Source organism: Rhinoraja longicauda, chromosome 42 (assembly GCF_053455715.1).
Source record: "Rhinoraja longicauda isolate Sanriku21f chromosome 42, sRhiLon1.1, whole genome shotgun sequence".
NCBI classification, from domain to species: Eukaryota; Metazoa; Chordata; class Chondrichthyes; order Rajiformes; family Arhynchobatidae; genus Rhinoraja; species Rhinoraja longicauda.
The window spans coordinates 1,260,979-1,287,479 of record NC_135994.1 but is presented as its reverse complement, the minus strand read 5'-3'; the positions used below and the strand labels follow the sequence as shown (position 1 = coordinate 1,287,479).

Genomic DNA, 26,501 nt, shown 5'->3' with positions numbered 1-26,501 from the left:
CGGTGCAATAAACTCACAACAGAGCACATATCCAGAAGCAGCCCACATCATAGCCGGGGACTTCAATCATGCAGACCTAAAGTCAGTTCTCCCGAAACTTGAACAACACATAAGATGTGCTACCAGGGGGAAAAACACACTAGACAAGGTTTATTCAAATATTAAGAAGGGTTTCAGGTCAGCACCACTACCACACCTGGGGCAGTCAGATCACCTGTCCATATTCTTAACTCCAGCATACACCCCACTCAGGAGGAAAGCTCCAGTCACCATAAAGACTGTTAAGACATGGCCTGAAGGAGCTTCCTCGCAGCTGCAGGATTGCTTCGAAAGGACCAACTGGGATATTTTTGAGGATCAGGACTAAGAGGAGTATACATCAACTGTACTCTGCTACATCCAAAACTGTGTTGACAATGTCACCGTCGACAAACGTATCCGGTTGTATCCCAATCAGAAGCCCTGGATGACAAAGGATGTCAGGTCTCTCCTCAAGGACCGTAACACCGCCTTCAGGTCTAGTGATAGAGCTCTATACAGTGCTGCTAGAACCAACCTGAAGAGAGGCATCAAGGATGCCAAAGCGTCCTACAAGAGGAAGATTGAGGACCACTTTACCAACAATGACCCACGGCGGGTATGGCAAGGCATCCAGCACATCACCAACTACAAGACCAGCAACCGCACGACTGCCGACGGCGACGCCTCGCTGGCAGAGGAACTTAACTGTTTCTTTGCTCGTTTCGAGGTGAAAGCTACAGTGGCAGACATAACACCCTCTCCAGCACCTGACAGCAACACCTTCACTGTGCAGGAGTATGATGTTAAGCGCGTGCTCAGAGCAGTGAATCCCAGGAAAGCTGCAGGCCCCGATGGTGTGACGGGAAGAGTGCTGAGGGAATGTGCAGACCAATTATCTGAGGTCTTCACAAAAATCTTCAACCTGTCCCTTTTAAAATCCACCATCCCTCCCTGCCTGAAGTCCGCCACAATCATCCCACTGCCGAAAAAGTCTGTCATCAGCGGCCTTAACGACTACCGTCCGGTAGCACTCACACCGGTCATCACTAAGTGCTTCGAGAGACTGGTCCTGCAGCACATCAAAGCCAGCCTCCCACCCACCTTCGACCCATACCAGTTTGCCTACAGAGCAAATAGGTCTACAGGGGATGCCATCGACACTGCTCTTCACACTGCACTGACCCACCTTGAACACCAGGGGAGCTATGTGAGGATGCTCTTCCTCGACTTCAGCTCTGCCTTTAACACGGTCATCCCGAGCAGACTGGTCACCAAACTTTCTGACCTTGGATTTTCCCAAACCATCTGCCAATGGATCAAGGACTTCCTGACCAACCGCCCCCAGACCGTCAAAATAGGCCCTCACCTCTCCTCCACCATTACACTGAGCACCGGCTCACCACAGGGCTGTGTGTTGAGCCCCAACCTTTACTTACTCCCTCTACACTCACGACTGCGCCCCCACCCATCCCACCAACACCATCATCAAGTTCGCGGATGACACGACTGTGGTTGGACTCATCTCAGGAGGAGATGAGACAGCCTATAGGGATGAAATCCAAAGGCTGGCAGCATGGTGTTCAGTGAACAATCTTGTCCTGAACTCCTCCAAAACAAAGGAACTTATAATTGACTTCAGGAAAACCAGTGTAGAATACGACCCACTCTACATCAATGGGGTCTGTGTGGAAAGGGTACCCGCTTTCAGGTTCCTGGGTACGCACATCGCAGAGGATCTTACCTGGTCTACCAACACCATCACCGCAGTAAAGAAGGCACAGCAGAGACTCCACTTCCTGAGGATCCTCAGGAAAACCAACCTGCAGGAGAAGCTCATGATGTCCTTCTATCGCTGCTCCATCGAGAGTGTGCTGGCATACTGTATAACCACATGGTATGCCAGCTGCTCAGAAAAGGACAGGAAGGCCCTTCAGAGGGTCATCACAACGGCCCAGAAGATCATCGGCTGCTCACTGCCCTCCCTGGAGCACCTGTTCAGCCTACGCTGCCTCAGTAGAGCAGGCAAAATAATAAAAGACCCATCCCACCCCGGCCACCGTCTGTTTGTTCATCTGCCCTCTGGTCGACGTTTCAGGTCGATCAAATCCCGAACAAACAGACTTAAGAACAGTTTTTACCCCAGGGCCATACGAGAACTGAACACGACCTTCTGCACTAGGCAACACTGTTAAAAAATCTTTGTACTTAATATAATTGTATTTATTTGTTTTTGCATTTATTGCATATATGTTTGTACGCACCGTCAGGATTGGCTATTTTTTAATTTCGTTGCACTCGTTGCAATGACAATAAATGAATATTATATTATATTATTATACTAGTACTGAAGGAAGGTCATCGACCCGAAACATTAACTTTTCTCTCTCCGAGGGTGTCACCTGACCTACTGAGTTCTTGTATTTTATGTTTTTATGTTAGTTTGTTACAATCACGAGGGAATTGATGGGAATGTGGGGAGAATACTGTTTCCATACTGAGTTACAGTATGGAAACAGGCCCTTCGGCCCTCTGAGTCTACACTGACCATCGATCACCCATTCACGCTTGTTCTATGTCATCCCGCTTTCTCAACCACTGCCTACACATTAGGGGCAATTTACAGAGGCCGATTTACCTACAAGCCCGCACATCTTTGGGATGTGGGAGGATACCCACACGGTCACAGGAAGAACGTGCAAACTCCACACAGGCTGCACATAAGATCAGGATCAAAACCGGCTTTCTGGCACTGTGAGGCAGCAGCTCTACCAGCTGCACCACCCACATTTCTTTCAAAGTGCAATACAGTCTTCCTTTCATTCCTGTATATGTTTGAATTAAGCACCAGCATCACATAGCACCATTTGGCATGACAAATTCCTTAAGAAAAGCAGAGTAAAGGGCAGGCTTTATCTCGTCCTCGAGTGGTCAGTGCCCCCCACATACATATGGCTCTGAAACCAGAATTCATGTCATAGCACAGCTTCACCATGTAGCCTACCAAATCTGAGCACAAACATATCTGGTCAGCCAAGAGCTTGTTGCTGTTTCAATTTACGCATGGGACCATCAATTGTCAGAAAGTTTCCACAGCCAAAGAGATTGGATTAGATGAAGCTATTGTTTCAGCCACCTCATCATAATTTACACAAGGATTCTATTCAATGGCCATTTTAGATCACAACACAATTTAAAGAGCGATTTGTAGCATTCCTATGCGTAGAAAGAAGGCTGTTTCATCATCTGATAGAAACACAATTTAAAAAATATTTATACACAAAGTACTTTAGCAATTCAGCGGGTCAGGCAGTATCCTTGGAGAAGACGGATAGGTGACATTTCAGCTTGGGACCCTTCTTCAGACTGATTTGGCAGTGCCACATGGTGAAACTGTTCTACAACTTGAAATTCTGACTGAAGAAGTGTTAGAGATGCTGCCTGACCAGCTGAGTTACTCCAGCAGCACTTTGTATCTTTTTTTGGCATACCAGCATTTGCAGTTCATTGTTTCTATTTTTTTAAATCCTTTTTCAGAGTCCTCTTAGTTTATCCATGAAACACATAAGTTTTCACAGGAGTTATGTGAATTAGATAGATCGTGATTCTTGCCTTTTTAGTCCAGGGTTGGATAACATGGCTCCGGGATACGATTTCACTAATACCACCGTGTAAAATTTGTCATTGTCGTTGACGTATTCAACAGTCTCTTGATCTTGGTAATTAGGTTAGTCAAGTGAATCAACAATGCAATCGGACCAGGTTTCTTGCATGGCAATGACAGGTTGGACTGGAAGAGCTGAGCAAAGCTGTTGCACAGCTTTTAGTACCAGACTGCAGCTGTCAGTTACGAGGGAAATGTTTAAAAGTTTAGTCAGAGGAAAGATTTGCATTTCTACTGCACCTGTCCCAAAGTACATTAGCACCAATAATGTATTTCTTCTCATGTAATCATTGTTATAATGAAGAAAACATGGCTAGCAGTTGGTAGAGCCACGCCTCACAGCACCAAAGACCCAGATTAGATCCTAACCTCAGGTGCTGCGCTGTTTGTGTGGAGTTTGCACGTTTCCCCTGTGACCACGTGGGTTTTCTCCAGTTTCCTCCCACGTGCGGGTTTGTAGGTTATTTGGCCTCTGGTAAATTGCTCCTAGTGTGTAGGGAGTGGATGGGAAAGTGGGATAACAGAACTAATGTGAATGGGTGATCAATGATTGGCATGGACTCAGTGGGCCAAAGGGGCTGGTTCCATGCTGTATCTCTAAGCTAAACTAAACCAATAATGACAAAATAATGTTTTAAAGATGTTAATAAAAGGTAAATTTTGGACTGGACATGGACAGCAAGGTAATCTGATCTGCTTCACAACAGTGCCATGGAACCTTTCATTTCCACCTCCAAGAGCAGATACAGTTCAACATCTCATTTAAAAGACAGCACCTCTGCCACTGCAGCACTCCTTCAAACTGTTCAGGAGCACCAACCTAAGCTTTGGCCCTCCAGTGACGTTTGAACCATTATCCTTCTTAAGTATAGAAGCAAGAATGCAACCCACTGCACCATGTGGTAATTAACACCGGCAACTTTTGCAAATAATTTTACTGGAGGAAACAATGGTAACGAGGCAGAAAATCTGGCCAAGGCAACTTCCAGAGTTTACGGCTTGGCAGTAGTGAAGAGATGGAAGCCAGGGCCAGAGTCCAAATTTGCAGGAATGAAGAGATCCCATAGGGTTATAGGATCAGAGAAAGTTTCACGGAAGGGGTTTGAAAACAGGCAAAGGTTTGGAGATCAAAGTATTACAGTCTTTCTCATTAAATAAAATCCATAGCTGGATATAGCAGGCTGCAAACAACAAGCTAATTCTCAGAAGTCTATGCAGCAGTAATGTTGTTACCAACTGCTCTGTTGCTTTGCAAGATTAGCAATGACATGACTTAACTGCAACAGTGATATCTTAAGGAAAGCTGCCAGGCTCCACAGTTACTTCAGGGCTACACACTGTTCTTACCTCCCCCATAAAAGAAAAACCACTGCCATTGCATTCCATACTGTAGCTCTTGATGTGTCGGTTAGGTTTTGTGTGAGTTGCAGTTTCCTCCTTATTTTTCTTTTGGATTCAGATCAACAGGCTGTCCTTTGGTAATGTTACACTCACACTTATTATAACTCACTGTTACAATCCAAGCTTAATCATCACAGCACTTATCCATGCTCATAGTAACAAAAGTTTACACTAGCAGGACCACACTTCCTATAAACCGAAACTTAAAACCTTGTGTAAGTAATTTGCTGCAAGACAGGGCGACACAGTGGTGCAGCTGGTAGAGCTGCTGCCTCACAGCACCAGAGACCCTGGTTCAATTATGACCTCGAGTGCTGTCTGCGTGGAGTTTGCATGTTCTCCCTGTGACAGCGTAGTGTCAACTAGTGATCAATGATCAGAGTGGACTTGGTGCTGCATCTCTAAGCTAGAAGAACACCATCTTCAATCCAGGCACATTTGCAACCCTCAGGAGCCAACATTGAATTTAACAATTTCAGTTAAGCAGCCAGATGGTCAGTTCTGACAGAAGGTCGCTGACTGTAACATTAACTCTATTTTTAACTCTCCACAGATGCTGCCTGACCTGTTGGCCATTTCTGGCAGTCTCTTTTATTTCAGACTTCCAGCAACTTCAGTGTTTTACATCTCAGACTTCCAGCAACTGCAGTGTTTTATATCTCAGACTTCCAGCAACTGCAGTGTTTCATATCTCAGACTTCCAGCACTCTTCTCTCTGCTATTCTCACTCTATTTACACCCCGTCTTGAAAGATGAGTGGTGATTAACGGAGCCATGTTCATCTTCTGCCGCCCAGCACCAACACAACTCGAGTCATTCAGTCTTCCCTGGGCCCTGCCCTATCATAGAAATTCTATTCTCTCCACCTTTGCCCCTCTCTACAACCCTAAAATACGTTCGGTTTCAGACATTTTCTGTTTTTATTATCATTTCACAAATTGAAGAGACCAAGTGCATAGCACTGACTGGATCCTGGTTGCAGCATAATGTAATCAATGATGAGTCACCTCCTCATAAATTAGCAAATTATCCAGATTGCATTGTGCGCTATTTAAAACATTTCTTGAGCAGCAACTCAACAGTACAATTTCCTGGCTGCAAATTAGTGTGAACTGATTATAATACAGGAATACTTTTCTCTCTTTTCATTGACCCAACTTTATGCCGATCCAAGAATATTCCTAAATTAATATCGGTATTGGTTTATTATTGTCACATGTACCATGATACAGTGAAAAATCCTGTTTGCGTGCTATCCAGTCAAATCATAATATACGCGAATACAATCAAGGCACAGAATTGGAGTGGGAGCAAGTTCATCCTCGATCCTGAAGGACTGAGGTGTTTAGGTCTATTATTGTCATGTGTACCGACGTACAGTGAAAGGCTTTGTTTTACATGCTATCCAATCAGATCAGATAATACTATACATAAATGCAACCTGTTCAAACTCCAGGGGAGCCTGCTCTCCACTGCCACTTGACCTGTCAGCACTCAAACCCCTTTGTGCCAGTTTATTCTGCAACACCTAAAACACGGTCAATTTATCGCTGAACTTACCGTTGATTATTTTCTTGCCATCTCTCCGGTAAGAGCTGACTTTTACATAGGGGCTGTAATTATAGCAAGCATTTCCTAAAATGTAAACTTTTAAAAGTTTAAACTCTTCAGATTCAATATATAAGAATATCAAATTTTCAAGCAAGGAAATGTTTTTGCTTTTATTTTTGAAAAAATGTGCCTTATAATTATATTTTCTTAAATTTACCCATTCATGAAAACTAACCACCTCGCTTTACCTTGAAACTTAGATTTACCTTAAAACCTCAGCAACATGGTATTCCCCACCCGGAACGCTAACTGACCGGGTAAGCTTGTGCAATGGGCTCAACTACGATGTCTTCTTCAGCCCAAATCTTTCCAGCACTCATCACTAAGGAAGACACAAAGTGCTGGAGTAACTCAGTGGGTCAGGCAGCATTTCTGGATAACATGGATAGGTGACTTTGCGGGTCTGGACCCTTCTGATTTATCCATGTTCTCCAGAGATGCTGCCTGACCCACTGAGTTATTCCAGCACTCTGTATCAAACCTATCTCACACCTTTATGTATTTTCATCTCGGGCCTTTGTCCAACCATCTGCCTATCCCCGCACCTGCATCCACACGCCAGGCTTTGCCTTCATCCTCTCTTTCAGTTTTCTCCCCCCCCCCCCCCCCCCCCCAATCAGTCTGAAGGGTCCCGGCCGAAACGACTCTAGAGACTCTGTCTGACCCGCTGAGTTATTCTAGCACTTGTGTATTTTTGTTTGTAAACCAGTATCTGCAGTTCCTTGTTTCTCCTCATCACTAAGGGTCATATATGAGGCACGCCCGTTCGGTGGGACCTCGGGATGGTCGCCATGGAATTGTACCTAAACATCTCAGGAGGCAGAGTGCTTACTTTTATTTATTCGTGGCGTTAAACTTAACTGCCTTAGCAAGAAATTATCTCAACTCTGCTAACAGACACCTACATGTTTGAACAAATGCAACCAAGCCTCCTTCAAAGCCGCTGGTATTTCACCGTCAGCTTTTCCGCGGCAAGTCTCCCTCTCGAGCGCAGTCAACGGTTGGCGCTTCTGCACCCACAACCGTCCACACCGCTGATTCGCTGCCTGTGTTGCGCGGTCAAGTAGGTAGACAGCCGGTGATAGGCCTGTAGATGGGGCGCTTTGACCACGCAATCAAGTCACGTGACCAGCGACTCGCCCAAACACTGCACGCCCCGCGGACAGCCCCTCCACCTGCAGTCTCCGGCTATGCTGTAGCCAACACCAAGGTCCTGTGGGGGAGGACCAGACTAGCGTCATTGGAACATATGGGGGGGGGGGGGGGAAGAGAAGAACCCCTCAAACAAGGAAAGGGACATCACCCCAAGGGGCACAAGTGGCAAGGGTGCTTGGTTTGATAGTTGCGAACAGTACCTGGGGCAGCACAGTGGTGCTGCAGTAGATTTGTTATCTTATAGCGCCAGAGACCCATGGGTGTTGCTATACAGAGCTTGCATGTTCTCCCTGTGATCGCGTGGGTTCTCTTCAGGTGCTCCAGTTTCCTCCCATACTCCAAAGATGTACAGGTTAATTGGCTTGGTATGATTGTAAATTGTCCCTTGTGTGTAGGACTAGGTAATAAATAGAGTGGTAAAGAAGGCATATGGCATGCTTACCTTCATTGGTCAGGGCACTGAGTATACAAGTCTGTGTCATGTTGCAACTTGATAGAACTTTGGTTAGAACACATTGATTGCTTGCTGTTCTGGTTGCTCCATTACAGTAAAGATGTGGAGGCTTTGAGGGTGTAGACATTTACCAGAATGGCATTAGCTATGAGAGGTTGGACAGATTGTTTCCTCTAGTGTTGGAGACAGAATAAAAGATTAGAAAATTAGAAGAGGCGTTGATAGGATAGACAGAATCTGTTCCCAGGGTGGAATTGTCAAATACAAGAGGACAAAGCTGCAAGGTCAGAGGAAGAAAACTTAAAAGGAGACATGAAAATCAAATATGCTTTTTACAAAAGGCTCAGTTCAGGTCCTTGGGATGCTCTGCAGGAGTGATGATGGAAGCAGATACAACACTAGCGTTTCTAGATAGACACATGAATGTGCAAGGAATGGAGTAATGTTAATCACGTGCAGGCAGATATTAGTTTTAAGTAGGCATCATGTTCAGCATGGACATGTAGACCAGTCTTTTCCTGTGTGGTGCTGTTCTATGTTTATTTCTGTTCTTATTGTAAATACATGTTTCACTAATGGCCATAAGGCAAATAAATTTGCCATTCATACCTAGTCACTCCTTTATGCAACTCCAGAACCACATGTGTGATTGCTTAACTACTGCCTCAATTCAAGATCATTTAGAGATTGTCAATGATGCTGGCATCACCTATGACAGCAACATACCACAAACAAAAATAAAGTATTTGACAAGATCTTTTCATCATCGATAAGACCATAATGGAATGCTCTTCACTTGCTTGAATGATTATAATTCAAGAAGATTAACATTATGCAGGAAATTTTTAAGAAAAGGAAACACAAGTATAACCTTGTTTCAGTGTGAGCAGATATTTTAGGGAATAAATTCTTCACATTCATGCAATACTTGTCTTAAAAAAACCCCAATATGTTAAGTGTTAACAGTTTATTAGAAAGATATTGTAGGCTTAAAAAAAATTCCATTGCATTTGACATAAATTGAGGTTTTCAGCTTGTACTGAGCAGATTTCACAAAATACATCCTAAAGATAGTGTATTAACAGTTTTTCAAAACTTGCATTCATACTCAAGACAGTGCAAATACACTTTTGGTCATCTAAATGTACAGCCACTTAAGATCCACAAGCGACAATGTACAGCTTTATCACTCATCATACTAACAGATGTAGAAGCTTAAGGGTCAACCAATACCATTAATAGTTTGAGCCAATTCTTAAGAGATGAAGCCACTTTGAAAATTTATTAAAACCTCAGCATCCTAACTGCTGCAGAATTAGCTAAGGTGGCTTAATTGAAACAGAAGGAATACAGTATTAGATTGTATAGGAACCAACTACAAGGTTTAGTGCTAGTCAGTACAAATTCAGATCACTATAAATAATTTTTGCTCATGTCCTGGCATATTTTAATCTGGCATATAATATGCATAATGGCATATCTTTATATTGTCCTGTATTGGTGAGCAATTTTGTCCAATACTCTGGTATGCATCGACCCCTAGAAAAGCCTTTTAAACAGGTTGAAAATGGATTGAAAGATGCTTCACTGCCCCGAACAGCTATCAACTTATAATTGTTTTGTTAAAAATTAACAGTTTAATGAATGCGTTTCTTCCAATTCCTCGAAGCCTTTTCCCCTCAATTCATTTACTCTAGATCTGGCATTTCTGAAAGAAAAACAAAAAGATCAGAATCCAAGTACCAGTGAAAACAAAATAAATATCAAACAAAATTACAAAAATCTACTTACTTTCATCATCACTATCCTGTGATCCATCCTAAAGAGCAAAAGGTAAAAATTAAAAAGATATTTACTAAATGTTACAAATTTCAGAAATTCACTTTATAGTTAGCACAAGGATATCCTCAGTGGGACAAACTTGTCCATTTATGTCCCATATGTTCTCAAATACACAACTGCAATTGGGTATCCCATAGCAAAATACGCAAGACATAATTTGAGGTAGAGGAAAAAAAAAAGGAAGCTTAATCCACATACCCTGATTATCAAAAGGCTATTAAATTGGTGTAGCGTGGCACAGTTTGATACATTTGCAGTGATCACCACATGCACCAGATGGAATAAAATTTCAAATACAAGAACCCAGTGGGACACTATAGGTGAAAATGTATTGCCCATTTAGACAGTGGGCAGACCTACATCAAAAATACTGTTTTTAGTTTCTCTTCAAAAACAATTTCTAGTATAAATTTATAGCATTGAGTCTCAAATTCTTGCAATCTGGGGTGCACCGATTTTTCTACTTAAGGAACATTATCGATCAATAAGCACCAAATTTATAAACTTTATACCTTAGCCTGACTATGTATCTTGCACTGACCTGGTTCCAAGCCTATCTGCGTTGTACCATCCCTATCTGCCGAGTATCACATCTGTGCTTGCCCCTATCTGGCCTTATGGGAAGCATTGAAAATTCACAAACTGCACACATCTTCATTTTACATACCTACAACAATGTGTTTTTGGTTAGAACATACTTTCTGGGACTCAGTTGCTAGAAAAAGTATGGAGTCACCAAAATAGGACTTAACCATGACTGCCATCACAACTGAAAGATTTCTAGTCATTAAGTTTAATTTACATTTGTGTAACATCTAAATCCAACACAATACAAGCTAACAGATATCATTTGGTGAATGACCCAAGGAAAGCTTTTTAAGAGGGGTAGGAATATCAACTTTTCATATGGCTGAAATTTGAAGGGCTATGAGAGCAGGGAAGAGTTGAAAATGCACAAAAACCAGAGTTAGACAGTCTTACACGAATAACTGTGGCACCAAAGGACTGTCTACACCTGCAAAATTGGAGCTAGCAATCGAGGAAGTAAAATTTCCATGAAAAATAACTATTAATGGCCAACCAGATAATATACAAACCCAAGGCTTGCATCAACTCAATTTTAAGTGTAGCACTGCCAAAATCGTTCTCAACTGATGTTTTTAAACTATTGCTGTTAACTATACTGTGGACCATGACTTCTGCAACAGAAGGCAGTTAAAGCAGTCAGTTTTGATACTCACCTTTCCAAAGGCTAAATCAATTAATTACTATATGCAATCTACACTACTTAACAGAAAGCCATAAAACTTTAGTAGCTGAAGGGACTTGATTTGATCCCTCCAAATTTAGCTATAACAGCCTGATTGCTGCATAATCATTTCCATTTTACAAATTTAAAAACATATAAAACTCAGGTAGTATCTAAGCTAGTACCTTCATACTTACATCGTCCATTCCATCAACGTCTGGGATGTCTCCATCATCATCTCCTCCCATATTGTTCATCATCTATAAAGATGTATTTAAAAAAAAAATTAAACTGAATTCGAAGCAATACATTAATATAGACATTTGAAATGGGGGCTAGTAAAACATGGGGTGGTGCTGATTTATACAGACCAGAATAGTTACATTTCAATCCTTCACTAATTTTAGCTATGATACTGGTTACAAATTTCTGGAGGATGGGTCTGAGGGCCAAAGGTCCAGATTCTTCCTACAGTGTTTGAATATCATAACTGTCACAGCTGCAACCACCTCCACAGCCCAAAGCCTGTTGAAGCCATTAACACCCCCGTTCAGATAAAGTAATTAAGTGGTGGGCAAGCACAAGTGCATGTTCAATATAAATCAAGGTGATTTTTTAAAATAGTCACTGAGGTTCAAAAGTCTTAGATCTTTTAAAAACTGTCATTATTTATTGAGAAACTGTATGCAACACAAGCAGAAAACACAATACGCTTTCATATCAGAATTTTAATAAATAAAAGCATTCCCATGCAGAAAACGGGAGTTTCCTGCCAAACCAGAAAGTAAAAAAAAAAAAATCTCAGTGCCATTGTGCAAGGAACATTTTAGTTTAGATGGTTTTGTCCACTGTACTGTGTATGTTTACTATATGACAACCAGATTATTTTTGAACAATTAATTGTGTAGTTGTATACTTTGGGATGCTGAGCAAATATATAACTAGGTGAAAGAACTCAAATTCAGCAGGAAAGCAAATCAAAATCTTAGCGTGCGCTGAATTTTATCAAGAATTCAACTCTTCAGGAGTTTACTTCCCGAAATATCAAGTTTCTTCCTTTAAGTATTTATTCAAAAGACATCCATTTCCCAGAAACTGATCACTGACCCTCACTCAACAAATGTTAACTACCCCTTCAGGATATGTATATCCATATGCAGTAATATATATTAGCCAATTACATAAATCAATGTCCCTACCTGTGAGAACTTTTCGAAGCTGGATAGATCTTCTTCTTCTGGATCATCATCCCATTGGCTCCAGTTATTGAAATCCACTCTGAGCCAGTTCAACTGCAAAAGTTGTCAGTCAGTAATTTAAAGTAATTTAAAAAACCAGGATATTAGAACAATACTAGACCAAGTGGACCCGTTGGGCCAAAATCTCTCCTGCAGAACCATCTCCTCCCCCCTCCACTCCACTAAATCCCCCTCAACCCCTTTTATCCTTCCCCCCAGGAGATAGATTTAAACTTTAAAATGTGAATAACTTTAAAAATATAAAATTCAATGAAACTTCTTCCATTAGCACCAAAGGGACGACGGTGAGTAAGGTGGGCCTAAAATTGTTGCGCTATCGTGTACCGTTTTGGCTGTAGTTCAGGAACAAACAAACAAACAAATGAGTTTTAGTATATAGATTGCAAGGTCCTAGTTACCTTTAGGTTCTCTTTGGTGACCCGTGGCCATGTTTGACCAGATTCTCCTTTTCGTAAATAGCACACGACAGATCTGTCTGTCCGCTTGTGTCTGGAATCCTACATAAAGGAACAACATTGACCAGTACTATACAGATTCATACAATTAGACATTGCAGCAACTATTCTCCCATTAAATTGTAAATAAATCTACTCTCCAGCCCCTAAATGAGAATTTCAATACAAGGATTTAACAAATAATTTAACTACACTTTGCCAAAGGGACAGAGAACCACTATTGCATTTTTAGTGGAAAAATGAACAGCTCCACTGACAGAGTTCAATATTGATCATTACATTGTTTCTTAGCCAAGCATTGGCACAAGCATGACCAAAGTAGTAGAGGATATTACTTATCTGGCTCATTTATTGTCCAATACTTACATTTGGGTCAATTGCATTATAAAGATTAACTTCATTAAAATGCTTTACGTTCTCAGCTCCTCCAAGACAGCTACAATGAAAAGAGATGCCATACAAAAAAAAAAGTGAATTTCAATACCATGTTCTCAAATATTAAATGCCAAAAAACAAGACTTTTAAAATATATCATGCCATATTTTCTGACGCAATTCTTAAAAAAAAGGTAATTTAGCAGTACACAAAATCCTAGGTCAATAGACGTAGCGGTGTTCATACCACCGGAAAGAAAGCATCCAGACAATTTCTTGATGTCATCTTGCTGTCAGGTATAAACCCTTTCAAGGAACTAGATAGGCAAGGTGTTCAAAAGCTCCACTCTGTCTCAAAGTATAAGCCCAAACACTTGTTCCTTAAATTCTCTTCCCCACCCCACTGATATCTATTGCATATCACTTTCAATATTTCAAAGAAGCTGAACACTACACACTGCAGGACACCAAAAGTACTGGAGAGAAGCAGTTAAAATATCAATTAGAAAAAGGTTATTGACCGAACATTAATGTTTTTTTCTTAAATCATGTGCAAGTATTTCTATCATCTGTTTTCATTTCATATTTTTATTTAGGAATCAGGGAATTAATAGATTATGCTGACAAGATGGTGTGCATCCTATCCCGAGTATCTTTCCTCAACTATCCGGCTCCTGATGGTCTTCATGCATTCCCAATTTGATGACATTTGTTCTTAATTACCCTCTATTTACTTTAAATGTTTTTCATTTGCAATACTTTCAGTTTTGATAAATGCCTGAATTACAAAGATGTGCCCTCAGCTCAGGCAACATCTACAACAAAAAAAAAACTTTTTTTTTCCATCTGGCATTGCTCAGTTCAATTTCTTGAGAAAATTAAGGCAATAGCACAGCTAACCCTAAACACCTCTGATTCAATGTTAACACACAGACTGGTCAAAGTATTCATTGGGCACCTGCCACAATAAAACCATGGCAGGTTCTCCCCTCTTAGCCAGTGGACTGGTGGTCATCTGAGATGTCACCTCCTGTGGGACAGGTAATCCTTGGGGACATTCACGTTCAGCATGGTTTAATGCCACACTAATCACAGTATTTAATGGTCAGGTCAAACTTTCATTATAAAACACATTTTAAAGAGGTTGAAGCAAACAGTGCACATTCAGTGAATTTAGTTCAAATTTAAAAGATTTCCAGTTTCATTTAAATCCACTAAATTACAATGTGGGTTAAATGTTGCAAATTATTTTAAAAGCATCTCTAAAAGTTGAGACCTCCAGAAGATGAATGAGAAAAAGACTACTGGCTCTCAAGAACCTTAAGTACTCCTACACCGTGCTTGGTACTGCTAACTGTCATGTGCAGGTTTCTCATAGCCAACTGCAGACAATCTCACCGCTCAATTTGTTAAGGAAATGTACAGAAATACAAAGCTCCAGATTTGATTTTTAGTTTTTAACTATAACTTATAAGCCAAAAGAACTGCAGGTAGATTCAGGACCATGAAAACAAAATTGCAGGTTTTTGCGCAAAGATGTTCTTTATTAACCTTGTGCAGCTCAAGGTATATGCCAAGACTTTACTTACATCATCTTCATATACTCAATGCATCAAATGCGCTGACACTTTAAATGGGACTGGAGTGCACACCAGAAACAATCATAGTCGGAGGTTAGGGCAGACGTTGATGTTTGGTATGCTGTACCTTGATTCCACTTGGACTAAAAATAGATGATTTTCAACGTACATTAAATATGTAGACTGGTTTTCCAGGGGGGGTCAGAAAACACAAATGCTGCAAAAATCACACCACTTTGTAAAAAAAAAATGTGCACAGGTTCACCACCTTTTTTTGAGTGGGTCAGTCAGGCAGCTAGGCTGCTGTTTTCATCATTTGGTGGCTGCAGCTGATGGGCACAATGAGAAGCCTGGATTTAAAGCTCAACTCTGCAGTCAAATTAAGATACCATGAGTGCCAGAGGACTATCAAAATAGGGTCAGTAACCTAATGTCCAAAGTGGTGAATTTCAAGAAAGTCTCTTAATCAGTCAACAACAATAACAAACACAGCCTGCACTAGCTTTAAAGTGGAAACAGCAATCAAACAAAAACTGTTTGGTCAGTTAAGCAGCACTGTGCATTTCCATTTGGAAAATTTTACAGTAATTGCCTGCAAACCTCAAGCCATTATAAACTGGCACATAACAACATGCACAACTGTTATTCCCATTCATTGTACTGTGACAACAGTTATGGCTGCAAATTTCCAGGTTTAACAATAATCTCCAATCTCAAATTACGTGGAAGCAGAGAAAGTGTGTGACCAGGCACTTTCCAAGAGGAAATCACATAGATCTATCCTGAATCAATAAAAAATGTTAGAACTCGTGCTCAGCTCAAATAGTCCCCAATCAACAGACCCAGAATGCAACACTCATATTTAGCGAAAAAACAAAGAGGCATATTTTCCCCATGTAGCTTCACATTCTATTCCAAGCGCCTAAATTATAATGCAATCTGTAATATTTTCACCTTTCTGTAAGAATACGAGAGAAATGTCAGTATCTTGGTGTACAAGTTTAGTCTTCCATGTTTTGCGCTTTTAGAGTAGCAAGGTGCAAATTCAGATTCTCCACAGTGGTTTGCCAATCAACCTATACAAAGGAATAACTAGGCACATCCACACAAAAGAGAAAAATATTTGAAAGAGGGATACATACTACTTGGCACACAGTACAAGAATATTACTGGTTTGCCTACTTAGCTAAGCAACAGTACGTGGCATAGGGAAACCTAAAAAAAACAGAAATGGAAGACAAGACAAAGATACACGCAAATTACATTTAGTGCTGACGGCACAAGAATCTTGTGCTGTGCCAAGATGTCCACGATGACCAAATGATAAGAACATTTTGCTGGCAAAAAGTTAACAGTTAATGTTCCAAAGACTTAAAGATCGTAAACTCCAACAATAAATTTTTTTGGGGGGGGGGGGGGGGGGGGGGGGAAGAGAAATGGCGTGTGGAGTCACACTGTCACAATGTGACCAAAATCTCAATAGAATCACAGGCATTCAGACACACTTCAGTAATGAAAAATTCCACTCAACTATAAAACACTCAGATTATGAACAGTGCTACGACAAAAGCATCACAGCTACTAGAGCCTAGATTATTTTCAGATTGAATTTTAAGATACAAAAACCGCCCCCTAAATTTGCGAAAGACAATTTGACATAAATGCGATTGAATATCTACTACGTACCTGAATGTAAACTTCTCTTTTTCAAAATTTATTTCAACATCCTTACTGTCTTCTACACAAAATTCAACAAAGACGTAGTCTCTTCGGTCATACCACTTTGCAGTAGCTGGCTGCCTAAAAGTATCATGGGAGCGAAAACAATCACAAAGTTTGTGTGAAAAAAAAGCTACAAGTTTTAAAGCCGCATGCAAAAAGTATTTACATTCTAATAGTGATGCCAGTTTAGTCTCTGGGTTTTGCTAGTGAAAGAAAAAGCAAGTCAGGTCAGAGGCTTCAAACTATTCAGATAGGGGCAGGGAGCACACAAGCAAAACAAAAGGAGCAATAGAAAAAGGAGAATATCTTAAGGGAATGCAGGAAATCGTGTACTAATTTTACAAGGTGTCTTGTTCAATGATCTCAGCACAAGATGTCCAAATTGATCTACGTTTCCCATTTGTACTGGACCCAGAGTGTTGGGATGGGGCACTCAAAATATTTGGCCTCCCCTCAGAACCAGGTGATTCAATGTAGCATTTACTATAAAGTACCTATTACCCTACAACAGAAGTTAACCACACCATTAAGGAATAATTTGTGAAATTTACTTTTGCTTGCATACACCACTTAGACCCCATACCTGATATGATAAACTAAGATCCTGGGCAACAAAATAGCAAAATAACTTGCACGTGGGGCAATAGGGGAAAAAAAGGTAAAAGATAATGGCAACACTTTATCCAAGGGTGTCAGCTACATCATTGTTTTTGGCATTATACCACCACCAAAATTTGAAGTACTAAATTAGACCAGGGAAAACATATAATAATGAAAATCTATTTCCTTGTTCCCATATAATCTGTTGCTTTCTGCTACATAATGAAAATTGTCTGAAAGAGCAGGTGCCCATTTCTAACTCCTAGCTCCAATGACTGACATTTTTGCTGGTCAACTATCCATCAATTTTCATACAATGATAAGCAATAATTTGTGATAGTTAAAGGCACAAAACTAATGTTTTCTTGTTGCATTTATCGGTCATTTACCTAGTAACCTCCCCATCTGTACTTCTCTCTCATCAATAAAACGATCCAGTGCTTCAACACTAATCCGTTGCCTTCTTTTAGACAAAGTTTCCTCCAGAAACCAAGACTCCAATGCAGGTAAAATGTCTGCATTTTTGGCACTATACTATCACAGAAGCCAAGGACATCCATGCAAAATGTTATGCTGTTATAGCAGCTAAGAGCAAGCCAATTAATAGAGCTGATTTAATTTTTTTTCTTTTAAATTGGCAGAGGGAGAGTGCAGGAAGAATGGAGAAAATTCCAAAGACTCCAGGCTATAATCAAAACTAGTACAGGTTTGGAAGATATTATTTCCCACTGGCACACACGCCAAAGAAAACTGTACACAATTGAAGACCTCTAATTCCATGAATTTGGCTGTTTCTAACAGCAAAAACCTCAGATTTATATGCTTCATCATTAACCAGTGACCCTATAGAAGAGTGCATGCAACAGAATCAGCAGCAACAGATCTGCTGACACTTGCCATTGAAGCCTGCGAATGAACAATGGTCAACTGGATAATATCCAATATCAGCCACTGGTGAAGACTAGCCTAACAAGAACCACTCAGCAAAATCAATTGATAATTAAAATGTACAAAATCAGAGGCAACAGCACAAGACACAAGAGGTTTTATTGATGGAAAAGTACAAATATTCAGGGCAACCAGAGAATTTTGTGCAACTGCCTCTAGTTACAAATATGGTATGCATTAAAGAATAGCTTAATATCAAGATTACCAATCCACAGATTCAGTACTCACTGCAAAATAATATTTCATATACAGAGACCATTGGACCTGCCTCATCTGGAAAATGTAAAAATGCAACTTCTGTTGAGAAAATCTTCCCATTTAATCAATCTTGATACACTGCTTAAAAGCTCAAGTAGATCATACAGTAAAGTAAGCATGAAAATCTTTATCTGTTCCCTATCTTTGCAGTTTACTTGCCAATAGTACCACTTCGAATCACTACCCAATTACTTACAAATCTACACACATATCAATTAAGGTGATGGTTCAGGCACAATGGCTCTGACGAACACATTGATATTCAATTTTTCCAATTTAAGCTTTGATGAGCTATGGATATTCTGGTAGAAGTAAAAACAAACTAGAATATTGTGAGGAATAGGCTTTGATCATGCATCTCTGAACAGTGAAACAATGCGAATGAGCAAACATCAAAATGTTTCCTAAATCCACACCGAAAAAAAATACAGGACAAACCAGCAAATGTCAAAAATTTAACTATCACAGTTACATCAGCAAAATTGCATTGGAAATCTGTGAAGAACATTGCACTAGAAATGGGGAGTATTATCAGGCCTCACGTTATACGTTTACTAAAGCACGAGGCTGCTGGTTAACAATGTGGGGTAGAAAAAAGATACTTGAATTGTGAAAGGGCCTTGTTATTCTTGTGGACTTGATTAAAGTAACAGCATGCAGAATCATGGCACAGAAAGAAATGATAAGATGGCTACAAAAAAAAAAGAAACCAATAGTTATGGCTGTGGAGGCCAAGTCAGTGGATATTTTGTAAGGCAGAGATAGACAAATTCTTGATTAGACCGAGTGTCAATGGTTATGGGGCGAAGGCAGGAAAATGGGATTAGGAAGCAGAGATCAGCCATGATTGAATGGCAGAGTGGACTCGATGGGCCAAATGGCCTAATTCTACTCCTATAACCTGTAAGCTAAGGACAATAAAGCAAAGACAATCTAGTTAGGGTACTTTTCCCCAGAAAAAAAGGCCAAAAGGAGATCTGTTTGAGGATTTGGTGGAGTTGAAATGGAGGCTTCTTCTTTCAGATGGGGGCTTCTTATACAGTATGAAGCAACTACTGATAGTTACAATTGCCACTAATTGACTTCAATTTTGCATATTTGACAATTACTAAACATCATTGCCTATCGGTCGGTAGTCACAGTAACAGAAAAAGTCCACTTTTTTTGCTTTAAGACTATTTCACTCATCTTTGCAAATTACACTGCCCATTTTAGTGGCCATTCAGGCATGGGAGAACATGTAGCTTCATATCAAAATTTCAAGCATTGTTCACCAATGTGTACAGGTGCCAAGATGACCAGGTGTGATGTGTTCAGGAATTTCCGTTTTTCATCAAATCAACTGCCATTTAATCAACTTGAATCTTGTGCATTTTTTCCAGGTATACAGGCACAAATTTCATTGCCATGGAAGATTCAGGGCAAATACAAATAAAGACCTGTTTATTACATCGAGGGCTTTCAAGGAAACTGGCCCTTCAACTCAAAAGTCCATACCAACCATCAAGCACCCATTCACACTTATTCAATTTTATTCATCAACATTTGCATTAAGTTCCCTCAGGCACCTGGGGAAACGAATGTAGTTGCAGGAAAACATGCAAACTCCACAAACAGAACCAGAAGTCAGGACCAAATCCAAATAGCCGGAACTGTCCGCTAGCAGCCCAACTGGCTGTGCGGTCTGGCAGCACTATAAGAGGAAGTAATTCTGAAAACTTGGCCGAATTTGACTGCATAGAATCTATTTGATGTCAACAAAATAAAATGCACTTGACACCAATCCCATTTTGGTTTCTAGTCTCTGCCATGCCACATTTACAGAGAGGGAGGTACACATGTAACTACTTCACACAGACGAAAAGCATATGTTGTTCATAAGATCACATTTGTAGACCATGAGCACTCAGACGATAAGACCCCAAATCGTCTCAAATCAACTTTGCCTATAGCCTACCCATCTGGCACGGAAACAGAATTTCTATACATGCCACAAATCTCTGCAGCCAAGCTAATTCTGAATATTACTTTACAAAATATTGACATCGCAAATCTGGCTTTACCAGAATGCTGCCTGGATTAGAGAGTATTAGCTACAAGGAAATGTTGGACAGACTTGGATCGTTTTCTCTGGAACATCAGAGGTTGAGGGGATAGGAATCATTGTCAGGGTAGACAAAATCTTTTTTCCAAGGTGAAAATGTCAATAGATTAGAGAGCATAGCTTTAAAGTGAAAGAGATAAAGGAAATGTGCTGGGCAAATTTGTTTTAAAGTGAGATGGGCAATATTTAAAGGAGATATATGCAGGAAGTTTTTTTAAATGTGCACAATGTGTCACATTGTGAAGTTTTGGGCCCCATATCTAAGGATGGGTGTGGCTTTGGAGGGTCCAGAAAGGCTTACGAGAATGATCCCAGGGATGATTGGGTTAATTAATGAGGACCATTTGAAGGCTCCGGGCCTGTACTCACTTCATCCCCAACTGATGAAGGGGGATCTCATTGAAACCTACTGGCTAATAAAAGGCCTCGAGTGGACATGAAAAGGTTTCCAGTAATGGGAGAGTCTAGAACCAGAGAGTACAGTCTCAGAATAAAATTAGGTACCTTCAGTTGGGGTGGCACAGTGATGCAGCAGTAAATTGCTGCCTTACAGCACCAGAGACCCAGGTTCGATCCTGACTACTGATGCTGCCTGTACTGAGTCTGTATGTGCTCCATGTGGGTTTTCTCCGGGTGCTCCAGTTTCCCCTCACATTCCAAAGACATGCAGGTGTATAGGTTAATTGGCTCTTGTAAAATTGTCCCTAGTGCGGATACAACTCAGACGGGGCGGGCCAAAGGGCCTGTTTTCCTGCTGTACCCCTAAACTAAAATGATGAGGAGGAATTTCTTTATCCAGAGGGTGATGAATCTGTGGAATTCATTGGGTATTTTTAGGGCAATGATTTTAGGAGCCCAAGTTTAATGTCCACAATTACAAATGAGGCATTCTATTTCATTTTTGGTTAAAACATTTATTTCATAACAAATAACCAATTTCTGTGTAAACTAGAACACCTTCATATGACCACTGCATCAGTCATGTTAAACTGCTCTTTATTAAAGGTAACAAAGGCATGATTCGGGCATGCAATTTGTTACAAATCATTGTTACAACTAGACCACTGGAATACAATTATTTAGCCCCCCCACTTATCTTCTCACCACCAATCCTAATTGTCTCTCATTCGGGGCTACTGCTCATCAATTTCCATCGTCTACCATTTTTAAAAAAAAATTTAAACTGCACATCAAACTAACCATTAAAAAAAGCGAGGCCAGCCCAATTCAGAAAATGCAAAGTTTTCAATCCACTGCCATCTCAGACGAATCTCTTTTTCCCAGCTAACTTGCACCAAGATTTACAGCACAAAAGCTTGGATTAGTGCAGGAGCACCAGAGGATTTATTACAGCAATAACCTAATTAACAGCAGTCAATGTGAACTCAGGAGGAAAAATATCTTGCAAGGGTGGACAGCTTGCTGTTCAAATCTAAAGATCTCTGAAGGTCACAGTTAGATAAGGAGTGGTAAATGGGAGCACAGTGGCACAGCTGCAGCCACACAGTGCCAGAGACTATGGCTCAATCCTGACGAGTCTGTATGGAGTTTGCAAGTTCTCCCTGTGACCGTGTGGGTTTCCCCCAGGTTCTCCGGTTTCCTCCCAAAGACGTGGGGGTTTGTGGGATAATTGGCCTCCCTAGTGCCTAGGGAGTGGACGCGAAAGTGGGATAACAAAGAACGGTGTGAAGGACCACCCACATTTCCACCATCACAAAGAAAGGCGCAACAGTACCTCTGCAAACTCAGTCGACTGAAGAAATTAGACCTGAAACCCCGGGTCCTCAGGGATTTCTAGAGGCACCGTGGAGAGCATCCTGACAGGCTGTATCTCCACCTGGCACGGCAGCGGCACCAGCCACACCCGAAGGGCCCTGCAGAGTGGTGCGGACGGCACAGCACATCACTGGGTGCGAGCTGCCCTCCCTCCAGGACATCTACTCCAGGCAGTGCGTTGGAAAAGCCCCGAGGATCATCAAAGACCCCAGCAACCCGGTCCACGGTCTATTCTGCCTGCTGCCCCCAGCATCAGCTCCCACACCACTAGACGCTCAAACACCTTTTCCCCCCAGGCAATCAGGCTGCTGAACCAACCAGCCCTGAAACTCACCTGAACTGGACTCTAATTTAATGTTCACTCGATAATTAATGCTTGCACTTAATAATTTAATGTTAAATTTACTGTACGGAATCCTCCAGCACAAGATTTTCACACAGGATTGTACCATGTATGAAAATGGTGTGACAATAAACCCCTTGAATCTTGATCTAAGGCCGACATGGACTCGATGGGCCATGTTGTATCTTTCAATCCAGCAATCAGAAACACATGATGCTGGGTTTCATTAACTGTGCATAGAAGTCGTGGTTCAGCTTTACAAGACATTAGTGAGGTCACATCAAGAATGTGTGTGCAGTTTTAGTCACAGGACACGATTGTGCTGGAAAAGCTGCAGATGAGGTTCACCTGGATGTGGCATGAGATGGAGCGTCCAGGTACAAAGAACAATTGAATACACCGTTTTCCTTGGAGTCAAGAATCCTGAGGGGGGGGGGGGGGCTGACAGAGGTGTACAAAATTATAAGGGGCATAGACAATGTAGACAGTAAACTTTGCTCCATGACAGTTGCCTACAACCAGAGGGCATTGGTTTAAGGCAAGCAGTAACATTCAGAGGGAACACAAGGTAGAATTCCACCACCTCCCCATCCAGAGGGTTAGGGGTAGTTTTAAGTCAATATACATAAACTGTATGAAAGGCCATTGAAGTCAAAGCTGACCATTCAGGATAAACTTGAAGGATAAGTAACCAGCTGAAAATAAAATAAACATACATTAAGAAATTTCTGTCAGGAAACAGAGTTCCAAGAGCAGTGCCTTAGGACTTGGTGCTGTCACCATTACTTTGTCTATTTTAGATGGATAGCAAGGTTTCTGGAGCAAATTTCTATATGACTAATAAAGTTACCCTAAACCAGTGAATGGACCAGAGGATGTACAAGTAGCCAGAAATGCAGATAAATTGTTAATGTAAACAGACGTAATGTTCCACGCTAGATAAATGATACACACCGTGATTAGTATTTAGTTGGTATGAATTAAGATACAGGAATCATATTTCTTCAGATGCCTAAAGATACAGGAACTCCCACAGAAGAAATACTGATAAAGCTTAAGGTATTTATTCACAAAATGCTGGAGTAACTCAGCAGGTCAGGCAGCATCTCAGGAGAGAAGGAATGGGTGACGTTTCGGGTCGAGACCCTTCCTCAGACTGATGTCAGGGGGGCGGGACATCAGTCTGAGGAAGGGTCTCGACCCGAAACGTCACCCATTCCTTCTCTCCTGAGATGCCGCCTGACCTGTTGAGTTACTCCAGCATTTTGTGAATAAATACCTTTGATTTGTACCAGCATCTGCAGTTATTTTCTTATACTACCTGATAAAGCTTAAGCTTTTTATCCCACCGGTAATGTTAGAGCTATGGAAGACTGATGTAGATTTTTTTTAATACTGTTCTTAAGGTGTAGGAGCAGGAATTGGAAACAGGTTTGATAAAAAAATGTTTACAAAGAGAAACAATGTCACGCTGTCCCATGACTGGAAAGACCAGGACAATCTTTTACCCAATATCTATTAAATCATGAAATATGTACATTTGTCAGACCACGCACGTCACGTAAATATCACAGCCGGTGGTGGATTTGCTCACAGCATCCTGTTATATACCATGTACAGTTACCATTTGCTGCAATAATTTGAGCCATCGGACTCCCAAGTTAGGAATCAACTGATTATTGGTCCCCGACTTTTAACTGATGAATTTTTGGTGCCAGCAATCAAAAGTTCCTCCATATCCTTGGCAAAACCGGATTACTTCCACTTTAAAACCGAACCACCAAGAACAGATAAACTGTACTGCAAAAAAATATTATTTCCCAACGACACCCTAGGGTATAATAACTCATCATAAACGCGTTGCCTTCTACGTTATCAACCCTTACGCAATGCAGCAGATGCAACTCTTAATAGCGGCCATCCCAAAGCCCGGGATTTAATATAGAATAGATGGAAACTATAAATAGAAATTAAACACTTGCGGTCGTTCGACGCTTCGGGGTTTATCGCATGTGCAGAGACGGCCCTGGCAAAAACACACGCGCACACACGGGACAAACGTGTCTGCCATTTAAGCTATGGGATCCGTGAGTAATGCTGCCGCTTGCAACAAACGAGAGGAAAAAATGATAGATGGATTGTGAAGAGAATGGGAGAGGTTATAATCTACGCACGAGAAGTTGAAGGGCAGGGGCGCCGAGCAGAGCCTCTGAGGTCGGGCCCAGGGCCGAGGTCATGGCGGTTTCTTCCACATTGCGCAACAGCGCTCGCTGCTCCCATCAAATCCTCCTCCAACAGTCAAGGGAGAAGGACAAATAAGCCTTCCTCTCGCCACAGCAGCAACCGCCATTGGCGTCAAACAATCGCCGCTGCTGAAGAGGGAAAAGCCTCGAGATTTTTAAAGAACGTATATATTTATATACTTCGAGAAGAAATCACCGAATGCCCGGTGCGGTGCGAGCGCGCCCTTGCGCGCGACAGGCAGAAATTTCTAGAAGCCGCCGAACTCAAATCATTTCAGAACCGCCCCATTCGCGCTGCCGAGAGTGAGATGCACAAGAAGAGGACAGACAAAATAGAGTTTATTAAAGATGAGCCCGGCCATGGCTTTTATTTCGGGTAAAAGGAAGATATTTTGCGCTGGAAGCTGCCGCGCCTCGCAGGGTTGCGCGCCGCTCGAGCTCACGTGTGGTCGGCCGCGGTCCCGGCCGACAGCCGCTCTGCCAATCCCTTCCCCTTTGACCATCCGCACACTAACCGGCCACAAGCGAACAATACATTAGAACAGCCAAAGGCTGCACATTCAGAAATACAAGACAATCGGGACGTTTAAATAATCCTTCCCCCCGCCTAACTGTCACCTGCACGCTGCTGAAATTCTCCCCGCTTCGGTTTAAAGACAGGGTTTATTTAAAATTCACAGGCATTCGCTGAAGCCCAGGTATGTGACGCTACAAAAAAAAAAAGTGTTCCTCATCTTTTACCTTCAATTCCAGTTTTAACCTAAGAGATCTACCCCTGGTTTGAGTGTTTTCGTTTGGGAGGGGGCATGTAATAAGCAGCGGCCTACGGCGGCGAAAAAAGCGCCCGGTTCTTGCCGCTTACCCGCCCATCCTAATACCCTCGACAGACAGAATAAAGCGTCAGGGGGCGGCCAAGGTTGATCCATTACTCACATTTTTTCTTGTCGTGGTTAAGCTCTTCTCGGGTGCGGAGAAGCTGGCAACACGAGTGTGGTAGGGACAAGGGCGCTCTGGCTTCTTTCCCCCCTGCTCTCTCCTTCGGCCAGACACAGTGACGCAACAGCCGTCCCCGCACAGCCTTCGCTCCGTCGCTCGCTATGGTTACCACGTCGCTCTGACGTCCGCGCCCCGGACCGTCGAGCTGATTGGTGGGGCCGGCGCACGTGCTCCGGGCCGCGGGCCGCCCCGTCGTCTCCGCCAAGGCGTCAACCCGGTCGGTGCGTTTACGTTTGCGCGCGCACGGCGGCTAATCCGCGCCGACCCACTCCAAGTTAATGAGTCAGATGTAACATCTAATGCCCGAGGCGTTTGGTTTCCCCCTCGTTCCAAATTCACGTTTTCAAACGCTGAATGTTTGACTTCTAGGCCCTTCACTGCTCATCGGCATCCATTTTAGTCCCACTCCAGAACTCTGATCCAGGCTGACTGCTAGTACCAATGGGTGC

General features: G+C 41.9%; 1 protein-coding gene across 2 annotated transcripts; it reads right to left on the bottom strand.

Moving 5' to 3' along the window:
• Positions 1-9,255: 9,255 nt before the first annotated feature.
• Positions 9,256-26,165, bottom strand: ptges3a (prostaglandin E synthase 3a (cytosolic)). 2 transcript variants are annotated; one of them, XM_078431257.1, is made up of 8 exons: positions 25,990-26,165; positions 16,749-16,862; positions 13,475-13,544; positions 13,052-13,150; positions 12,594-12,686; positions 11,580-11,654; positions 10,095-10,122; positions 9,256-10,011 (listed from the first exon to the last, which is right to left on the bottom strand). In XM_078431257.1, coding segments are annotated over exons 1-8 (501 nt in total). In that variant the 5' UTR covers positions 25,992-26,165; the 3' UTR covers positions 9,256-9,991. The 2 variants fall into 2 exon arrangements, with proteins under 2 accessions (XP_078287383.1, XP_078287384.1); XM_078431258.1 differs by having other exon boundaries at positions 11,592-11,654; positions 25,990-26,161.
• Between the last annotated feature and the right edge of the window lie 336 nt (positions 26,166-26,501).